Source organism: Salvia splendens, chromosome 8 (assembly GCF_004379255.2).
Source record: "Salvia splendens isolate huo1 chromosome 8, SspV2, whole genome shotgun sequence".
Lineage (NCBI taxonomy): Eukaryota > Viridiplantae > Streptophyta > Magnoliopsida > Lamiales > Lamiaceae > Salvia > Salvia splendens.
Window position 1 is genome coordinate 30,365,232 of NC_056039.1, and position 16,916 is coordinate 30,382,147.

General features: G+C 39.0%; 2 protein-coding genes across 2 annotated transcripts; both read left to right on the forward strand.

Annotated features, from left to right (window-relative positions):
* Positions 1–9,837: 9,837 nt before the first annotated feature.
* Positions 9,838–10,615, forward strand: LOC121746058 (uncharacterized protein ECU03_1610-like). Its single transcript, XM_042139989.1, has 2 exons — positions 9,838–10,018; positions 10,094–10,615. Exons 1-2 carry the CDS (start codon positions 9,893–9,895, stop codon positions 10,613–10,615), a joined length of 648 nt encoding a protein of 215 aa, XP_041995923.1. The 5' UTR covers positions 9,838–9,892.
* Positions 10,616–12,935: 2,320 nt separating this feature from the next.
* LOC121743724 (dof zinc finger protein 4-like) lies at positions 12,936–14,653 on the forward strand. The gene is made up of 2 exons (XM_042137070.1): positions 12,936–13,254; positions 13,674–14,653. The coding sequence occupies exon 2, from the start codon at positions 13,682–13,684 to the stop codon at positions 14,453–14,455; it is 774 nt and encodes a 257-aa protein (XP_041993004.1). The 5' UTR covers positions 12,936–13,254; positions 13,674–13,681; the 3' UTR covers positions 14,456–14,653.
* Positions 14,654–16,916: the final 2,263 nt, after the last annotated feature.

Sequence of the window (16,916 nt, forward strand, 5' to 3'; positions counted from 1 at the left end):
GAAAATATATTGGTTTGAAATTATATTTTATTTATATTTTGCATAAAATGAAATTGATAATATCAGTGCGGACCGTTGATATATAGGAGTAGTTGCCGCCTATTTTTTAAATTTCTTTAGATTAATTATAGTTTATAATTTAAACCGATATTTTATTTTACAATCACAATTTTGATTTACTCAGTATTTCACAATCTGAAGATTGCCAAAGTTGTTCCTTCAGCTTTTTGGATAGTTGCATATAGTAATAAGTTTGGATTATCAAATTGGCATTTAAATGTTTTTCAGTCATGATCGAAATAAATTGTTGATTGGATTAAAAAAGTTCAGCACCGTTGATCATTTTTCAAAAGCATATGATATGATAGTACAAATAAATCGACTTTCACAAGTAAACTTGAGAGGAACCTAAGTACTAATACTATCATTGTAGTTTAGTGACCAAATAATTTGAAGCCTTTTTCTCAACATAGTACTACAACAATGCTTTATAATCAATCCTTCAATTTTTTCTTACTTTATTCTGTCTTAAACAACAGTAGTCCATCTGTCTACAACTTGAGGAGCATCATTCATCCTATAGTTTCATCAGCCACAATATCTTTTCGATCGTGATTCGATTGGGGTTGTGGTTGTGTTGCATCAACTTCCATCGAAAACTGAAGGGTGTTGGCAAGTATATAAATCTCATGTATATAAATCTCATGGGCCATTCCTCTGGATTTCTATCAGATACATCACTAACCGAGTCATTAAGGAGTTTTAGATATTTTATTTGTTGACGACATCTTTTCCCTAAATCCCCTTGAAGATCGAGATCAAAACACCATCGGATATCAAATGATTCGAGGTGTGGACAACCGTCAAGGATGAGTTTAAGTCCTTTATTTCCCATCCAATGAGCAAAAACTTGAAGATGGCCTAGATTAGGCATGCTTTTGCTGATTGCGAGAGCATACACATGCCAGAGCCGATCATTATGAGCATTATCTTCATATGTGGGAAGCTTGCTCTTAAATCCATTGCACGAGAATGATTTCAACAATGGGCAAGAATTACCAATGGCGGCAATGCGGGGGGCAGAAATCCCTGGTCTAATAGTAAGGTAGAAATCCATGGTCTAATAGTAAGGTGCAATTCTTCCCGCGTTCTTCCCGCTGTCTAAGTTTTGCAACCATTCTAGTTGCACAATCTCCTGATATGAAAAAGCAAGTTTCAAGTTTAAGTGTCATTTGAGATTTGATGATCTGTAGAACAACAAATGATTAGATAATTTTAACAAATAAAAGGAAGCTACTTTACAATGCTTATGTGATATAAAATCAAGAGAAAATGTTCAAAAGTGGGTCTTTACCCACATTTTATTATAAAACCACTATAAAAATTGGGTCTCATATTTCACTAAAAAGCCACTATTCTTTATATTTCTTAGATACCGTGCCCACAATAAGAGTGAGTCCTATTGTGGAACGGAGGGAGTATAATTTTACCGATCGGAGATGTAGTCCATGAGTGCATCGTCACCGAAGTCCTGGATGGTGAGGTCGACCAATTGTCCCTGGCTACGATCCACTATGCAGCGGCACATAGCATTGTACTCGTCGTTGAAAATCCCTTGCCTAGGGTTGGAGAAATCGATAACTCGCCACAGGGCGGGATCCTTAGAAACCTTCCACAATGTATCCTTATAAACCTTCCACCATGCAGTACACACTGCCTGTGCACTTCTGAGCATCTGCTCAGCCCTCAATCCACGGAGGTGATAAAACTAGGAATTGTATTGTATTGTGTTTTTTGTAATACACTTGATCATCCTATTTATAATGCTAGAGAAATAAATACTCCTAGGAACTATACACTTGGAATTATAACAGAATTAATGTTATATTCCTTGAACTTGTAAGATGTCTCTTTCCAATAGTCTTGATACTCCAACTTTATTATTTCCAACACTCCTTGAGACCCCAACTCATTATTTCCAACACTCCCCCTCAAGTTAAGTAACGGGATTTCCGATACTTAACTTGCTAAGAGCTTCTGAAAAATCCTTTGCTCCAACTGCTTTTGTCAGAATATCTGCAAGTTGTTCTTTTGACCTAACAAATGGGAACTCAACAATTCCATCTTCAATATTCTTTTTAATGAAGTGTCTATCTACCTCAACGTGTTTTGTTCGGTCATGTTGAACTGGATTCTCTGCGATACTGATTGCAGCTTTATTGTCACAAAAAATCTGACAGGTCTTCTGTGACAAAAGACCAAGCTCATCCATCAATCTTCTGAGCCATAAGATTTCAGTTAATCCATTCCTGATTCCTCTAAATTCAGCTTCTGCACTTGACAATGCCACGACCTTTTGCTTCTTACTTTTCCAGGTGACTAGATTCCCCCCAACAAATGTGAAGTACCCTGAAGTTGATTTTCTGTCAATCGGATTTCCTGCCCAGTCAGCGTCGGTATAGCCGTGGATTTCAAGATGGTTGCCACGTCTAAACATTATCCCATGATCAAAAGTCCCTTTGAGATATCTGACAACCCTCAACGCTGCTTCAAGGTGATCATCTTGAGGTCGGTGCATGAATTGGCTTATCACGCTAACAGCATAAGCTATATCAGGTCTGGTATGTGAAAGATAAATCAATTTTCCAACTAGTCTTTGATACCTTTCCTTATCTGCCAAATTAGCTCCTTCCGTGATTTTAAGTCCATGGTTGACAGCGATTGGTGTGTCTGCCGACTTGCATTCCATCATACCAGTTTCTGCTAGGAGATCTAATGTATACTTCTTTTGATTTATGAAGATCCCCTCATTTGATCTTAGGACTTCGACTCCCAGAAAATACTTGAGTGCTCCCAAATCCTTCATTTCAAACTCTCTTGCCAAATTCTTCTTAAGTTGCTCTATTTCTTCACAATCGTCTCCTGTGATGATCATATCATCAACGTAGATTATCAGGCACGTGATTTTATCTCCTCTCTTCTTCGTGAATAGAGTGTGATCTGCATTACTCTGTAGGTAATCGTACTTCTTCATGGCTTCTGTAAATCTCCCGAACCAAGCTCTTGGAGATTGTTTCAACCCATATAAGGTTTTCTTCAATTGGCAAACCTCTCCATCTTCAAAATCATCTTCGAAACCTGGCGGAGCTTCCATGTAAACTTCTTTTTTTAATTCACCATGCAAGAATGCATTAGTAACATCGAACTGGTACAAGGGCAAATCCTTGTTTGCTGCTATAGAAAGCAGAACTCGAACAGTATTCATCTTTGCCACTGGCGAGAAAGTTTCGGAGTAATCAACTCCATAGGTTTGAGTGTAGCCTTTAGCCACGAGCCGAGCCTTGTACCTCTCGATGGTTCCATCGGGTCTTCGTTTGATGGTGAAGACCCACCTGCACCCCACAATTCGCTTCCCTTTTGGTAGCCGACACTTTTTCCATGTCTTATTTCTTTCTAGAGCTCTCAACTCTACCATCATTGCTTCTCTCCAGTGTTTGATCTTCAGGGCTTCTTTCACAGTTTGTGGGATTTCTTCTTCTCCATATAGGGCTGCCTCAAAAGCTCTTGCCAGTCTTGTCATATTTGCCTTTGCCACACTCCCTACTGGATATTTTGCTTGTTTACTTGGTCTCTCCGGTGAGTATCGTTTGGGAGGAACACCACGGTTACTTCGGGGTGGTAAGATATACTGCCCCGTATCTTCGTCTATGACTTCCTCCATTCTTTCTTCTGTAATTACAGGGTCAGCAGTAGTAACAAAGTTTTCAACATGATTGTTTACCTCAGATATCGGAGGGGGCGGTATTGGAGCGCCACCATGAACCACAGGTTGAGATGTGTTTAAGACAGGTTCGTCGGCAGTATTATTTGGCTCTGGTGGACCTTCAGTGGGATTATGGTTATTCGGCATAAGTAGCCAACTTATCGAGTCAACACTAGTAATTTCCCTCTCCCCCTGACTGGTAAGTTGGGTGTTATAGAAAAACTCAGATTCTAAGAAGGTGCAGTTCATTGTGGTAATCACTTGACGAGTTTTTGGATCATAACACCTGTACCCCTTCTGATTGACACCATACCCAATAAAAACACATTTGGTTGCACACGGGGATAGTTTTGTTCGCTCATGTTTTGGAATATGAACAAACACTGAACACCCAAAAATATGAGGTTTGAGGGATAAGGCAGGAGGAATTGTAGTCATGCTGGATAACATCTGGATAGGATTTTTAAGGCCAAGGGCTTTGGTGGGGAGACGATTGAGGGTGTAAATTGATGTAGCCACGGCTTCAGGCCAGAAAAAATTTGGTACTTTGGAATCTAGGATGATGGCTCGGGTCATTTCAAGGATTATACGGTTTCTCCTTTCGGCAACTCCATTCTGTTCGGGGGTGTAGGCACAAGAGGTTTGATGGATGAGGCCATTATTGGTGCAGAATTCTTTCATCTGAGTATTAACATATTCCCCCCATTGTCAGACCTAAGGATTCTAATTTTTGTTTGAAATTGGGTAAGAATCATGGTGTAAAAGTCTGAAAATTTGGAAAAAAACATCTGATTTATTTTTGAGAAAATACACCCATGTCATGCGAGTGCAATCATCAATAAATAAAACAAAATATCGAAAACCATTTCCCCCCACAACTGGAGATGGGCCCCACACATCAGAATGAATTAAGGAAAAAACATTATCAACTCTAGTGTTTTTGGGTCTGAAAGTTTTTCGATGGCTTTTAGCCAAAACACAAGTTTGACAGTGCAAAACAGAACTCAAATCTAGATGCGGAAAAATAATACTTAAATAACTAGTAGACGGATGCCCTAACCGCCTATGCCATAACCAAGCTTCCCGTTCTGAATTTCCATGAGCCAACATTCCTTTGCCAGTTTGAACCGTCTCATCCACATAGTATAACCCATGATACTCAGTGCCACGCCCAATAGTCTTCCCCGTCCGGATATCCTGTAGACAACAAAATTTTGGATTTATTAGAAGGGAACAATTGAGTTCTCGTGTAACATGACTGACAGATAACAATTTCTGAGACAAAGCTGGCACAAAGAGACAATTAGGGATTCTCAATGATGGTGATATTTGAATGGTTCCCGACCCCTCAACAGATATAAATTCCCCGCTGGCTGTTTCAATATAAGTCCTTTTCGATTTAGTCAACTCTCCAAAATCAGACCTATCATATGACATTGTGTCTGTTGCCCCACAATCAAAAATCCACCCTTTTTCATTTTTTCCATCCACTTTTGCGACTTGACATGCAATGGAAATTTCTGGGGTATCTCTTAATACGGAAAAACGATTTTGGATTGAGATTGGGTTACTATGGTATTTAAGGCTAGTGTGGGGGTCAACATGAGATTTTTTATAAGTATGTGGGTTGTCATGTAAGAGGGTGGGGGCAGATTTATAAAAAAGAAAGGTGGAAGGGTTTGAGGGCAAAGTCAAATCCTCAAACCCTTTACCTTCAATTGCTCTCGTAAATGAGGCAGAGCCTCCCGCCGCCTCAGCTTCTCGGTCGATTCCTCCTCCGTTCACGCCCCACCATCCACCGCCGGTCGAGATTTCCATCGGTTCGCCGCCTTTGTTTCCGGCGTGAGTAGCCCCTTGGCCAAGGCCGGCGACTTCTTCTCTCCCCACCGCCATTCTTCCCTTGCCGGTTGAATTTCGGTTCAGTTTGTGTCCATCCTCCCACCATTCTGGAAATCCCACCAATTTGAAGCATGTTTCTTTGGTATGCTTTGTCATCCCACAATGGGTACAATACAATTTTGATTTGTCGATTCCTCTCGATTTGAGGAATTGTTGCGTGATTGTGGTGGTGGAGGTGGTCCTCGATGGGGCGGCGGTGGCTGTGGTGCTCTGTTCTGACCGCCAAACTGAGGCGGTGGGGCTCCCTGACGAGCACCGAAGCCGGTGCCTATGTCGGCGTTGACGTTGGTGGTACTATCTGAGGGTTTCCAGACTCTGGCCCGAGCTTCTTCTTGTTTGATGAGGCCGAAGGCAGTTTCAGCGTTTGGTTCATCCTTCAATATTTCTCTTCTGAGGTTGTCATATTTGTCATCCAATCCGGCAAGAAATTGGTAAAGCCGTTTAATTTCTTGTTCCTTTCTATAAATGTTGATACCTTTGTCGCAACAATCATACGGGCAAGGTTTTCGAGCATCCGTGTTCACCCACAGATTTTGTAAATTGCTCCAGTAGCTTTCGAGGGATTCATTTCCTTGAACTAATTTGTTTGTCTTGATCTCGAGGTCGTACACCTGCACAGGGTCAGCCCTGACTCCAAATGTAGTGTTGAGGCTTTTCCACATCTCCTTCGCTGTCTGGTGTTGAGCGAATTGAATCACCAATTTTTGATCCATATTCTGGATCAACCATGAGAACACTGTGAAATCTGCCTCCTGCCATGTTTTGAACTTTGGGTCGTCGGTTTTTGGAGGATCTTCATCTCCTTCAAGATGATGGAGTTTTCCTCGACTGCCAATGTTGACTCGCATTATTCTTGCCCAAACAGGGAAGTTTCTCCCATCGAACTTGAATCCAGTTGAATCCAAGCCCCTTGGCCTAGCGGTAAAGGGTGCTGGATACCGCGTCCATCTTGGAGGTCTCGAGTTCGAACCCTGGGTGGCGTAATTTATCTTTCCTCCTTGTTATAGGAGTTGATTTGTAATTTCCTCCTTCATATATATGATATAAATATATGAAGTTAATTTTTTAAAAAAAAAAAAAAAAAAAAAAAAAAAAACTTGAATCCAGTTGAGACGTTTTCAAAGGTGTTTGTCATGTTGATTGATACTCACTTGATTTTGGCTGTTTTTGGGTGTAGGTTTGAGAGATTTCTGCCGGATCTGTAGTCGAAAGGTTTGGGAAGGGTTTGAACAATGATGAATTTAATTCTGAGTTCGATTGAACCACAGAACTGTTTCTGCTCTGATACCATGATAAAACTAGGAATTGTATTGTATTGTGTTTTTTGTAATACACTTGATCATCCTATTTATAATGCTAGAGAAATAAATACTCCTAGGAACTATACACTTGGAATTATAACAGAATTAATGTTATATTCCTTGAACTTGTAAGATGTCTCTTTCCAATAGTCTTGATACTCCAACTTTATTATTTCCAACACTCCTTGAGACCCCAACTCATTATTTCCAACAGGAGGCACTTCTGAGCATCTGCTCAGCCCTCAATCCACGGAGGCAGAGGAGAGACTGAGGATGATTCAAGCAGAGGAATTTTGTTAGGCAAAAGGACGTTGGTCTGCATCCAACCGGAACCACTTTGAAGCTTGGCCTTCCAAGTATCCACTAAGCGCCTTCGCTTCATGGGAGGAGTGTCGTAGTAGTCGAAGTATTCGCCGATGCTGTAGAGGCCAGCGGGGTCGTTGCCATCGGATTTACGAGTATGAAGGCGGATCTGAGATGAAGCAGCATGGTTGATGGAGATGTGATAGGGAAGAGGAGGTGGATTGCGATCGGGATGGATATGAGGGTTATTCTCCAAGGGAAAGGAGTGATATAGAGAGAATAGCTGATCAAATCGTTCCATGGCTGAATGGAATAATATAAGAAGGAAGTATTTTTATAGAATGCAAAACATAAGTTTCAAATCCATGGGAAATCCTAACATACATTAGACGCTCCAAAGATATTATCTTTTAGATTTAATATCATATTTAGTGTAGATTTATAATTATCTTTAGTTTAGATTTATTTTTATCTAGTTGGATATGTTTTTTTAGTTCTGATAGCATCGTTGTTAACTTTGAAGCTTAAACATCTCCTACTATAACTATGCAATTTTGGGGTTCAATGAAATCTCAGGTGCAATTTTGGTCATGTTCCACCCAACACCTGAAAGGATTTGAGTGCTTCTAAATGAAATATGATTTATATTTGAAATTTATTCCTTGTACTTGTCAAACAGGTCTCATAAATTTGGAGAGCTTAAATCATGAATTAAAGATGAAGGGAGTCTTCATCTTTCAGGAATAAGGATTTGTACCTACTTCTTACTGAGAAAATATTGTTTATTCCTGAAGAATTTGCATGATTGGATGCAGATAGAATGTTTTTGGTTACAAGTTCTCTTTACTTAAATTCGAGTTCTTTTAGTGTTTTCGGTTTATATTTTGAGTTGAGAGAGTCCAGGCAGGTTGTGCTTGATAGTTGGTGATTAAATTCCATGAAGTTGATATGGATTGAGAATTATGCAATCGTGAATCGTATATAATGCGAGTTGAATTTAGGAGGAAATATACCTGCTGTTGTGTTGGAATTTAGATGGAAAATCAAAGAATGAGACTCCTTTTGATTACAAATTCTGCTCTCTTGAAATTGTATGAATTTGGTGGTGAATATTTGTTTTGTTTAGTGTTTAGGAGTTTGTGGAGATTTTTTTTTATTATATTTTATTTTATGAATAAATAAATAGAATATTATCAGAATTTATCGTTTACATTATACTCTTGAGCATACCCAGGGAAAAACATCAATAACTAGCCAACAAGGAGACTAAGCATACCAAAATAACATGGAAGATACAAAAGATCAACAAATCGAAGCATACAAAGATAACACCATCTTGAGACAACCATTGTAACCCAGTGTGGACGGGCCTCGTTAAAACCCCTTAGGAATAAAATTTCATGGGAAACTTCCCAGGGGGAGAGAGAGTTCATGGAGATTCTGATACATGCATACACCGTTGGATTTTGTTGGGAGTTAAATGAATGGTGGTTTAATTTGATAATGGCATTGATTTGGTTGGAAAGTTAATAATTGGGAGTTGGGACAGTAAGTCAGTAAGTGTGTCATTGAATTACAAATAGGGGAAGAGAGATTGCCGATCGCGTGAGGCAGAGGAGGAATCTGCGCCGACACTTTGTGGCTAGAAGAAGCTGATTGGGCCCAAAAGATGTTGTCTCCATTTAATTGGACTCTTTTATTTTGATGTGGCTCAAAGCCATAATTATTCTGGACTTTGATTTTTGTATATTTGGGGTTGGCCCAAATATGATTAATTATGTTTCTTGTCTTACGAAGTCTCACGCAAGACTTGAATTAAATTCCATCGTCTTTCATAGTAGTAAAATTCCAACTAGATACATTGAAACACTCATGGATGCGATGAACGGCACTCAATTAATGCGACTCATAGAATCAAAGCATGAATACATAGATTAGAGAGCGTGATTCAAATATAAACTGAAAACTGATAATAAAATAAGTCGACCTAAATGTAGGAAGAGAAGAAAACGAAGTTGAGGTGGTTAAGTATCGCAAAAGAAGATAGTTTGAAATAAAACAATTACTATTAAGGATTTTTATACCCCATTTGTTCTCTTGAAAGAGAACGTACGAGCAACACATCCGATCAATTTTTATGTTTTTGTTTCGCCATTAAATATATATATTTTTTTATAAGTGAATTTTATATTTCACTACTCATATTACTTATATTTTTGTTAAAATCAAGATATAAAAAGAAGGATCCATTTTTCATTAATCTTTTTATCTAATGTTTTTATAAAATTAAATTACATCATAAAATTCGCATTAGTTAAATATAAAATATTTAATTATGGACGGGAAGAGATAGAGATAGAGATAGTTAAAGATTAATCGGAAATCCAACCCTCAATTACATGCACCGTAAATATGCTTAAAGTAGGGTTATATAAAAAGAGGATGAGGATAAGTGTTTCAAAGATAGGAAAGTTAAATGCACGTGGCAGCTCACAATACAGATGTCCAACTGTTGCTCCGCCACCTTCCTCCGCCATTGCACTTGCACCTTATAACTATTCCCCTCTACACCATTCTCCAACCCCAAATCAAGTTCTGAAGTAAAAACCAAATCAATCCACCAAAGATGGCAGCATTGAAGAACGCTCTTCTCAGCCTCTCCAAGTCGTCGGAGCTCTCCCAATCCCTCCCCCTCCGCCCCACCGTCTCCCGAGTCTGCTTCGCCACCGCCGCCGCCTCCAGACACCAACAGGTACTACTACACTCTCAGTCTCCATTCATCAATCCCTTCCCTCCCTCTCCAACTCACACGAAACCCCGTCTCAAGGGCCGAAACATGGCCGGCCGCAAAGAGTACAGCCCCTACAACGACGAGGAGCCGCGGGACGAGGTGAGGGAGACCATGGACAAGGCCAAGGAAAAGACCCGAGAGATGAAGGACAGAGCTAAGGAGACCGCCGACTCAGTGAACGACAAAACCAAGGAAAACCTGGGATCCATGGCGGATAAGGCTTACGAGATGAGGGAAAAGACTGCCGACGCTGCAGGAAACGACGAGGCGACGGACAAGGTGAAGGGCGCCGCGGAGACGGTGGCGGACAAGACAAAAGAGTACGCGCAGGGGGCCAAGGAGAAAGTGGCGGATGCGGGCAAGGGCGCGTGGGGGGCGGCCAAGGACACCACGAAGAAGATCAAGGAGACGGTGGTGGGGAAGTCGGAGGACGATGATTATATAGAGGATCACGTGAAGAAGCCGGCCCGGGAGCACCGGGGTGAGAAGGTCATGGACGAGGATGTGGTGGACGCGAGGCGGCGTCGCGCGGACGAACACGACCGTGGAAAGCTTTGAATTTTCTGCTTAGAGCGACTATAAGCATCGAATAATTTTCTGTAAACGATCCATGTATGTTTCTTTGATGGATGCGGTCGAAGCGTCATAACTTAATATACTTTTTGTGTTAATAGTTTGAATATCCTTAAGAATTGGTTTCTTTTGATCGATATGTGGCCACTATTTTTTTTTAATATAGGTGAATGAATTTAAATTTGGATGTCGCGTTACGGACAACTGGAACCCAAAATTTGAAAAGTGATTTAGGTATTCTTTGTTCAAAAATCTAAAATATGATAGGTTTTGTAGTACTATTACAACTACTATATATCTATTCTATTTTAGGTTTCAGAGTACCATTAAAAAATTGTCTATAGTTGTCAGGCGTATTTTTTGTATTAGTGACACCGGAATAAGCTAAGCTACAACATGTTTCCACTTAATCACAACTGATATTAGTAACAATATTCTTTTAATAATAAATCTTGTCATCTTTAATTAGAGAACTCCACGATGAAATTTTATATTGACAATAGATTATTTTTAACATAAAGGCAGAGTTTTCAAATTAAATTACTGATATATTGTATACGATACCAATTCAATCAATTATGCAAAATTTTTTTTTGAAATAAATCAAAATATAAATATTTATAATTAACATAACCAAAATTGCAAATTGATCTGACATGAACGATAAAAGACGAGTTTTGCCATTTTGGGACGTCTACCAATAAGTGACACATTTTCTTTATTATTTTTAGTAAGTAGCCCCAACACTCCACAAACTTATTACACTCACATTTACTATAACATTAATATATGAAAACGAGACCACATTCCACTATTTTTTTTACTCGTTTAAAAATAATCATAAAACAAAGTCAAAATGTGTCTTTTATTCACGGGTGGAGACAATATAATTTTATTAATAATAGAAATAAGGTTATTAATGTTATGCGAAAAAGTATATGGCTCTAAAGAAAAAGTAGAAATGAGTCAATTTGAGTGTGCGCGAAAATAAGAAATTGTAATAAATAACGGACAAAAGTGGAAATAACGTGAGATAAGACCGAATAAATCTCTCCAACTCATCCAAACAGCGACTAAGGCGGTAAACAACTGCACCTCTATATTACTCCTTTTATTTGCAAAATAATTTTTTTGATTTGTCATTTTAGCGCGCCCCTGGTTTAGAGTTTTATTTATCTTTTTTCATTTTAAGTAAATGGATTTCACACTCTCGATCCACTGAATATTATACTTAAAAAGTAAAATTTATATTATATTAACTTTTTTCACTCATTTTTTTCACAGTTTTTAAAACATACATAAAATCAAAGCATGTCTTCAAATTGTGGACTACTTCCTTAATTATAATATGCATGTATAACACCACAAAAAATTTAAATTATTGAATAACATGGAGCCCATGTTCCATAGTGTATATGAGATTTTATTGTTGAAAATAATTATTAGTACTTTCATCCGAAAATAGTTGAGACATTTTTTTTTAGTATGAGATTTTAAGAAATTAATTTGTTAAAGGTTAAAGTGGAAGGAATAAAATATGAGAGTGAACGAAAGAGTAAAGTATGAGTGAGAATAAAATATTTACAGAAAGAAATGACTCAGTTACCTTGAAACAATTAGAAAAGAAATATGACCCAACTACCTTGAGAGGGACGGAGTATGATATCCCAATTTTAATGAGACAAAAACATAAATACTATTTTCTGTCGTCCTAAATATAAGTTACTCACTTCGTCCCCTATTATGTGTCTCAATATTCCATTTTAGTTGGTCCCATATTAATTAATTTTTCCATATCATTTTTACCACTTTTGGTAGTGGGACTCACATTACTCTAACTCATTTTCACTTACATTTTATTATAAAACTAATTTATAAGTAGAACTCACATTCCACTAACTTTTTCATCCAACTTTCTATTACATTTCTTAATAACCGTGTCGAGTCAAAGTAAGACATATATTGGGGGACGAATCATTCAAATAATATATAGAAACTTTAATTCAAATTATTATGAAAATAACATTTGTGTTCTATACAGAATATTTCTCAAAATTCATGCAAAAATAAATAAAATTCATATTATAGACGATGGTAAAAGTATTTATTGGAGTACTATTAAACATATACAAAAAGCAGTCACCGGAAAAGTAATGTATACACGTTCATACCTCGCCATTTCATGTTCTAATTCATAAGGAAAATTTAGAGATCAAATGATAATAGTAATAATTTTGCTATAATGAGATCTGCAATATTCATATTCATATTCAACACATAACATTTGATAACCGGATATATTCGATACACATATTTCGTCCAAGGGCCCGTCCACAAAATAAATAAATTAATCAATTAATTAAATTAGTCAGTTAATTTAGTTGAGAAGAAATAATCGGAATTCCGACGAGGCCAGGTGATGTCAGTACAATTGAATTTCAACACAAAAAGCTTAAAGTAAAGGATGAGGGAGAGCCATAGGTGATTAATTATCTTTATGGTTAGCGGAAGACAATAAAGCTGACACGTGGCTCTCCGCCACCACGAGGCAGCGGAGCCGCCGGCCGGCCGCAATCCCTCTGCAGGGTGGGTGGTCCCCCCTCCAACAGACATTCTGATCTGAGGTTAGTTAATTTCATGGATCGATCCATCCAATTATGCAATTTCATTTTATGATTCTTGAATTATCAGAGAGAGATGTCCGTACAAAGGCGCCGCTCTTTTTTATTCTCGCCTTTTTCGTAAGTGTTAAGCTTAAGAGTAAAAATAAAAAAGAAGTGGTAAGTTTTTACTTTTTTTTACCTTTGTCTCTCTCCCGGAGGAGACTGGGGATATAATGGAGAGAGAGAGAAATATTCATAAATTTGGTTTGCCCTTTCTATAGAAGAGGAGAAAATTAAACCTCATGCACGATTCTCCTAATCCCAACAAACAACTCGAGATTGAATTCATATCTCTTCCGTTGAATAATCTCCTCATGCACTCAATCCCCTCTCTATATAATTCCCCTCACACACACTCACTGTTCTTCACCCACACTCAGATATTTTTATGGAGGAGCACCGGAGAAACGATCTCCAGAAACAGCCGGATCAGCCCCGCCTTAAGCCGCCGGAGATGCTGCCTCCCCCGCCGCAGAAGTGCCCCCGCTGCGACTCCACCAACACCAAATTCTGCTACTACAACAACTACAGCCTCTCCCAGCCGCGCTACTTCTGCAAGTCCTGCCGCCGCTACTGGACCCACGGCGGAACCCTAAGAAACGTCCCCGTCGGCGGCGGCTTCCGCAAGAGCAAGCGCCCCCGCCCATCCCCCTTCGAGAACGAGGATCAGCCGGTCCTCGCCGCGATCCCGCCTCACACTCTGGCGGCCTTGAGCGCGGCCCACATGAGGCAGCCTTTCCCTCCCGCCATGGGGGCCGGGCCCACCTACTACCGAGGCGCCACCTTCCTCTCCACCCTCGCCGCCATGCAATCCGTTCCCCCCGGAATCAACCAGGCCGCCGCCCGCGGCCAATACAATGCTGTCTCTCTGAGACCCCCGGCGCCGCTGCCTCCGCCTCCTGCACCACCGCCGCAGCAGCACCAGTTCCCCCTTCAGAATGATCAGTACAACTTCCATCGGCAAGACAGCTTGACTAATCCGGCCCGCCCGCCTAGGCCTCAAACTTTCATCAACACCAATAGGGGTACTCCTGCCGCACCAGCAACCACAACCACCTCACCCGGCACGAGCTTGAGTTTTTGGAATGGCGATGGCGATGGCGACAGCGATGACCTGGCCGGGCTTTCCTTCGCCGCGGGGTTTGATCCGTCTTCTCCATGAATTTTGGATATGTTCTTCATTTCTATTGCATGTCTTTCGTTATATTTAGGTTTCGAATTATTTTCGATCCCCTTTTCTTCAAATTGAGTTTTTGGGTTTTATTTTCTTGAAAAAAGAAGAAGAAGAAGATGGGTGATTTAGGTTGCAAACATTTATGCACAATGTTGTAATTTACCATCTTATAGAGATTCAGAATAGGTTGGGTTGGGTTGGGTTGGGTTGGGTTGGGTGAGGTTGCTTGTTCAACTTTTTGATCAAAAGTTTATTGAGTTTAATGTTAATGCCTTTTGCTTTTCCGTTGCTTTAATTCAGTTTTGACAATTTAGAATCCTACTTTATCACTTGTGAGAGCATGAAGGAAGTGAGATTATTGGTTTTGTACGAGTTGTTTATATTTTAAGTAGGTGTTGTTTCGTAGACTGTAAAGTCGGTAAAGGAAGTCATTTAAACCAAGATAAGAGAATAATGCATGAATGGATGAGCTCTATGTCAGTCTAAAGCTAAAGCTAAAGCTAACACCTAAAGCTGATTGATTAGATCGATTATTATGTAATGTCGCATGCATGCGCCTGCCCCTTAATTCCACCCACAAATAAACCTCATACCCCCTAATTACTTGCTAATTTACATTAGACCGCATGTAACGACCCACTTTTTGAATCCTAATTTTCGAACTCTAAAGTACTTGCATTTAATGTTTTTAATGTTGCGAAATCCGTGGATTAATTGTTGTTGGATACTTTTCGTGACCTAATTTTGAGTTGGAATTTTGACTGGGTCAACTTTGTTGAATGTGATGTGAATTTAATTGTTTTTGAATAATTGATAATTTGTTATGAGAGCTAGAAATTTGTGAAATAAATTCCTTTCCGTGAAGAATATTTATTGGACTCAATTTCGTGTGAGATCCGATAAATTGAATAAATAATACAAAAATCCAGTCTTGTGGAAAATAAATTGAGGGCTGCACAATTTAAATAAAATACAAAGGACCGTGAATCAAACTAATTTAATTAAATCTTTTCCTCCTTGACTTGGTAACCAAGACTTTCCTTAGTTCAAATTTTAAATAAATATTCTGCAGAGATTTTTCCTCTCCTCCTCCGTGATCTGCAAATAAAATTCCAAAGAAATAAAATTAGTCAATCCTAATTAATTTTTGAGAAATTAATTACCCATATTCCATCCCCCTTCCCACGTTTAAAAAAACGTATCCCACTCCGTAAATCTCTTCCAAATCTAAACCACAACTAACTCCCAATTATACTCCCATGTTATGAAGTATAAATCTTCATACCCTATCTCTCCGCCTAACACCAATTCTGCAGTCACCCTCAATTTACTTTTGAATCACAAAAATTTCTCAAGGCGGCAGAGAAGAGATAGTTCATCATTCTCCCTCTCTCAATCCTAATTCCACCGAGGTAACCATCCATCTTTGTTCTATCTCACTAATGCCACCCTATTCAAATCAGACTCATGGAATATCTTTTAACAGAGAGGAAGCAGAGAGTTAGACAAGCTATTGTTCAAGCCACGCACGATTCAATCCTTTCGCTTGGTAATTTCAGAAATCTACCATCTCCTTCCTCACAAATATTTTTCACACAATGACGTACAAATCCCCTTCTCTGGCAGGAACCGAGAACTAAAATCAGGGAAAGTGTCATCATCTATTCTTTCACAATCTGTCAGCAAATTGAAGGTATACATTTTCCCCATCCAAATCCAATTCCATACTTGTGCATCTCATGAAACCAGTAACCGAAGCAAATCAATAATTCGAACAAATATAAAACAAAGAACCGAACTTTAATTTGTGAAACCAAATTAAGAACTTATCTTCGGGGCCGCCGGAGTGGCGACGCAGCGGCTACTGCAGCGCCGAGCGACGGCTGTGGGTGAGGGCGTCGAAGCTCTAGTTTGCTGTTCAATTTTTTGTTGTGAATTTGAGAGAAAGCCGACGGTATGGAATGGGGAGTTTTGTTCTTCATTGTTTATTTGTACTGATTTCTTTATAAGTATTTTTAGTTCTTAGTTTCTTTAAAAGAAAACGGGATGTGAGGGTACGTGTAAACAAATGGGAGTTTTTGAATTCTTATTAAATTGTTTTTACTTGAATTGTGTTACTAGTTCAAAGAGGAGGTGGAAAGTGACAATATTACTTTGGGAAGGGAGTATGTGTACGTGTGTTTTTTTAAAAAAAATAAAAAAATAAAAATGGGAGTGTACTCTTTTTCTTGTCTTTCATTGAAGTCGGGAGCTTCACTTTTTATTGAGGCCTATATTCTTTATTTCTTGTAGGTTGCATTGGAATTGATTAAATCATGGTGAGTCTAGTACTTTTTGAGAAAATTTGAAATCTTGATAGAGAAAAATAATTTGAGACATAGGATGCATGCATCTTATTTATTTATTTGGAAAGTGTGTTGATTTATATGTTATGTGAATTCTAAAGGTG

Bases quoted from the DNA above. Each gene is read 5' to 3' on its own strand.
- LOC121746058 (XM_042139989.1), top strand. From the start codon at position 9,893: ATGGCAGCATTGAAGAACGCTCTTCTCAGCCTCTCCAAGTCGTCGGAG. The intron at 10,019-10,093 runs GTACTACTACAC...CCCCGTCTCAAG, and splicing joins CCGCCTCCAGACACCAACAG to GGCCGAAACATGGCCGGCCG.
- LOC121743724 (XM_042137070.1), top strand. From the start codon at position 13,682: ATGGAGGAGCACCGGAGAAACGATCTCCAGAAACAGCCGGATCAGCCC.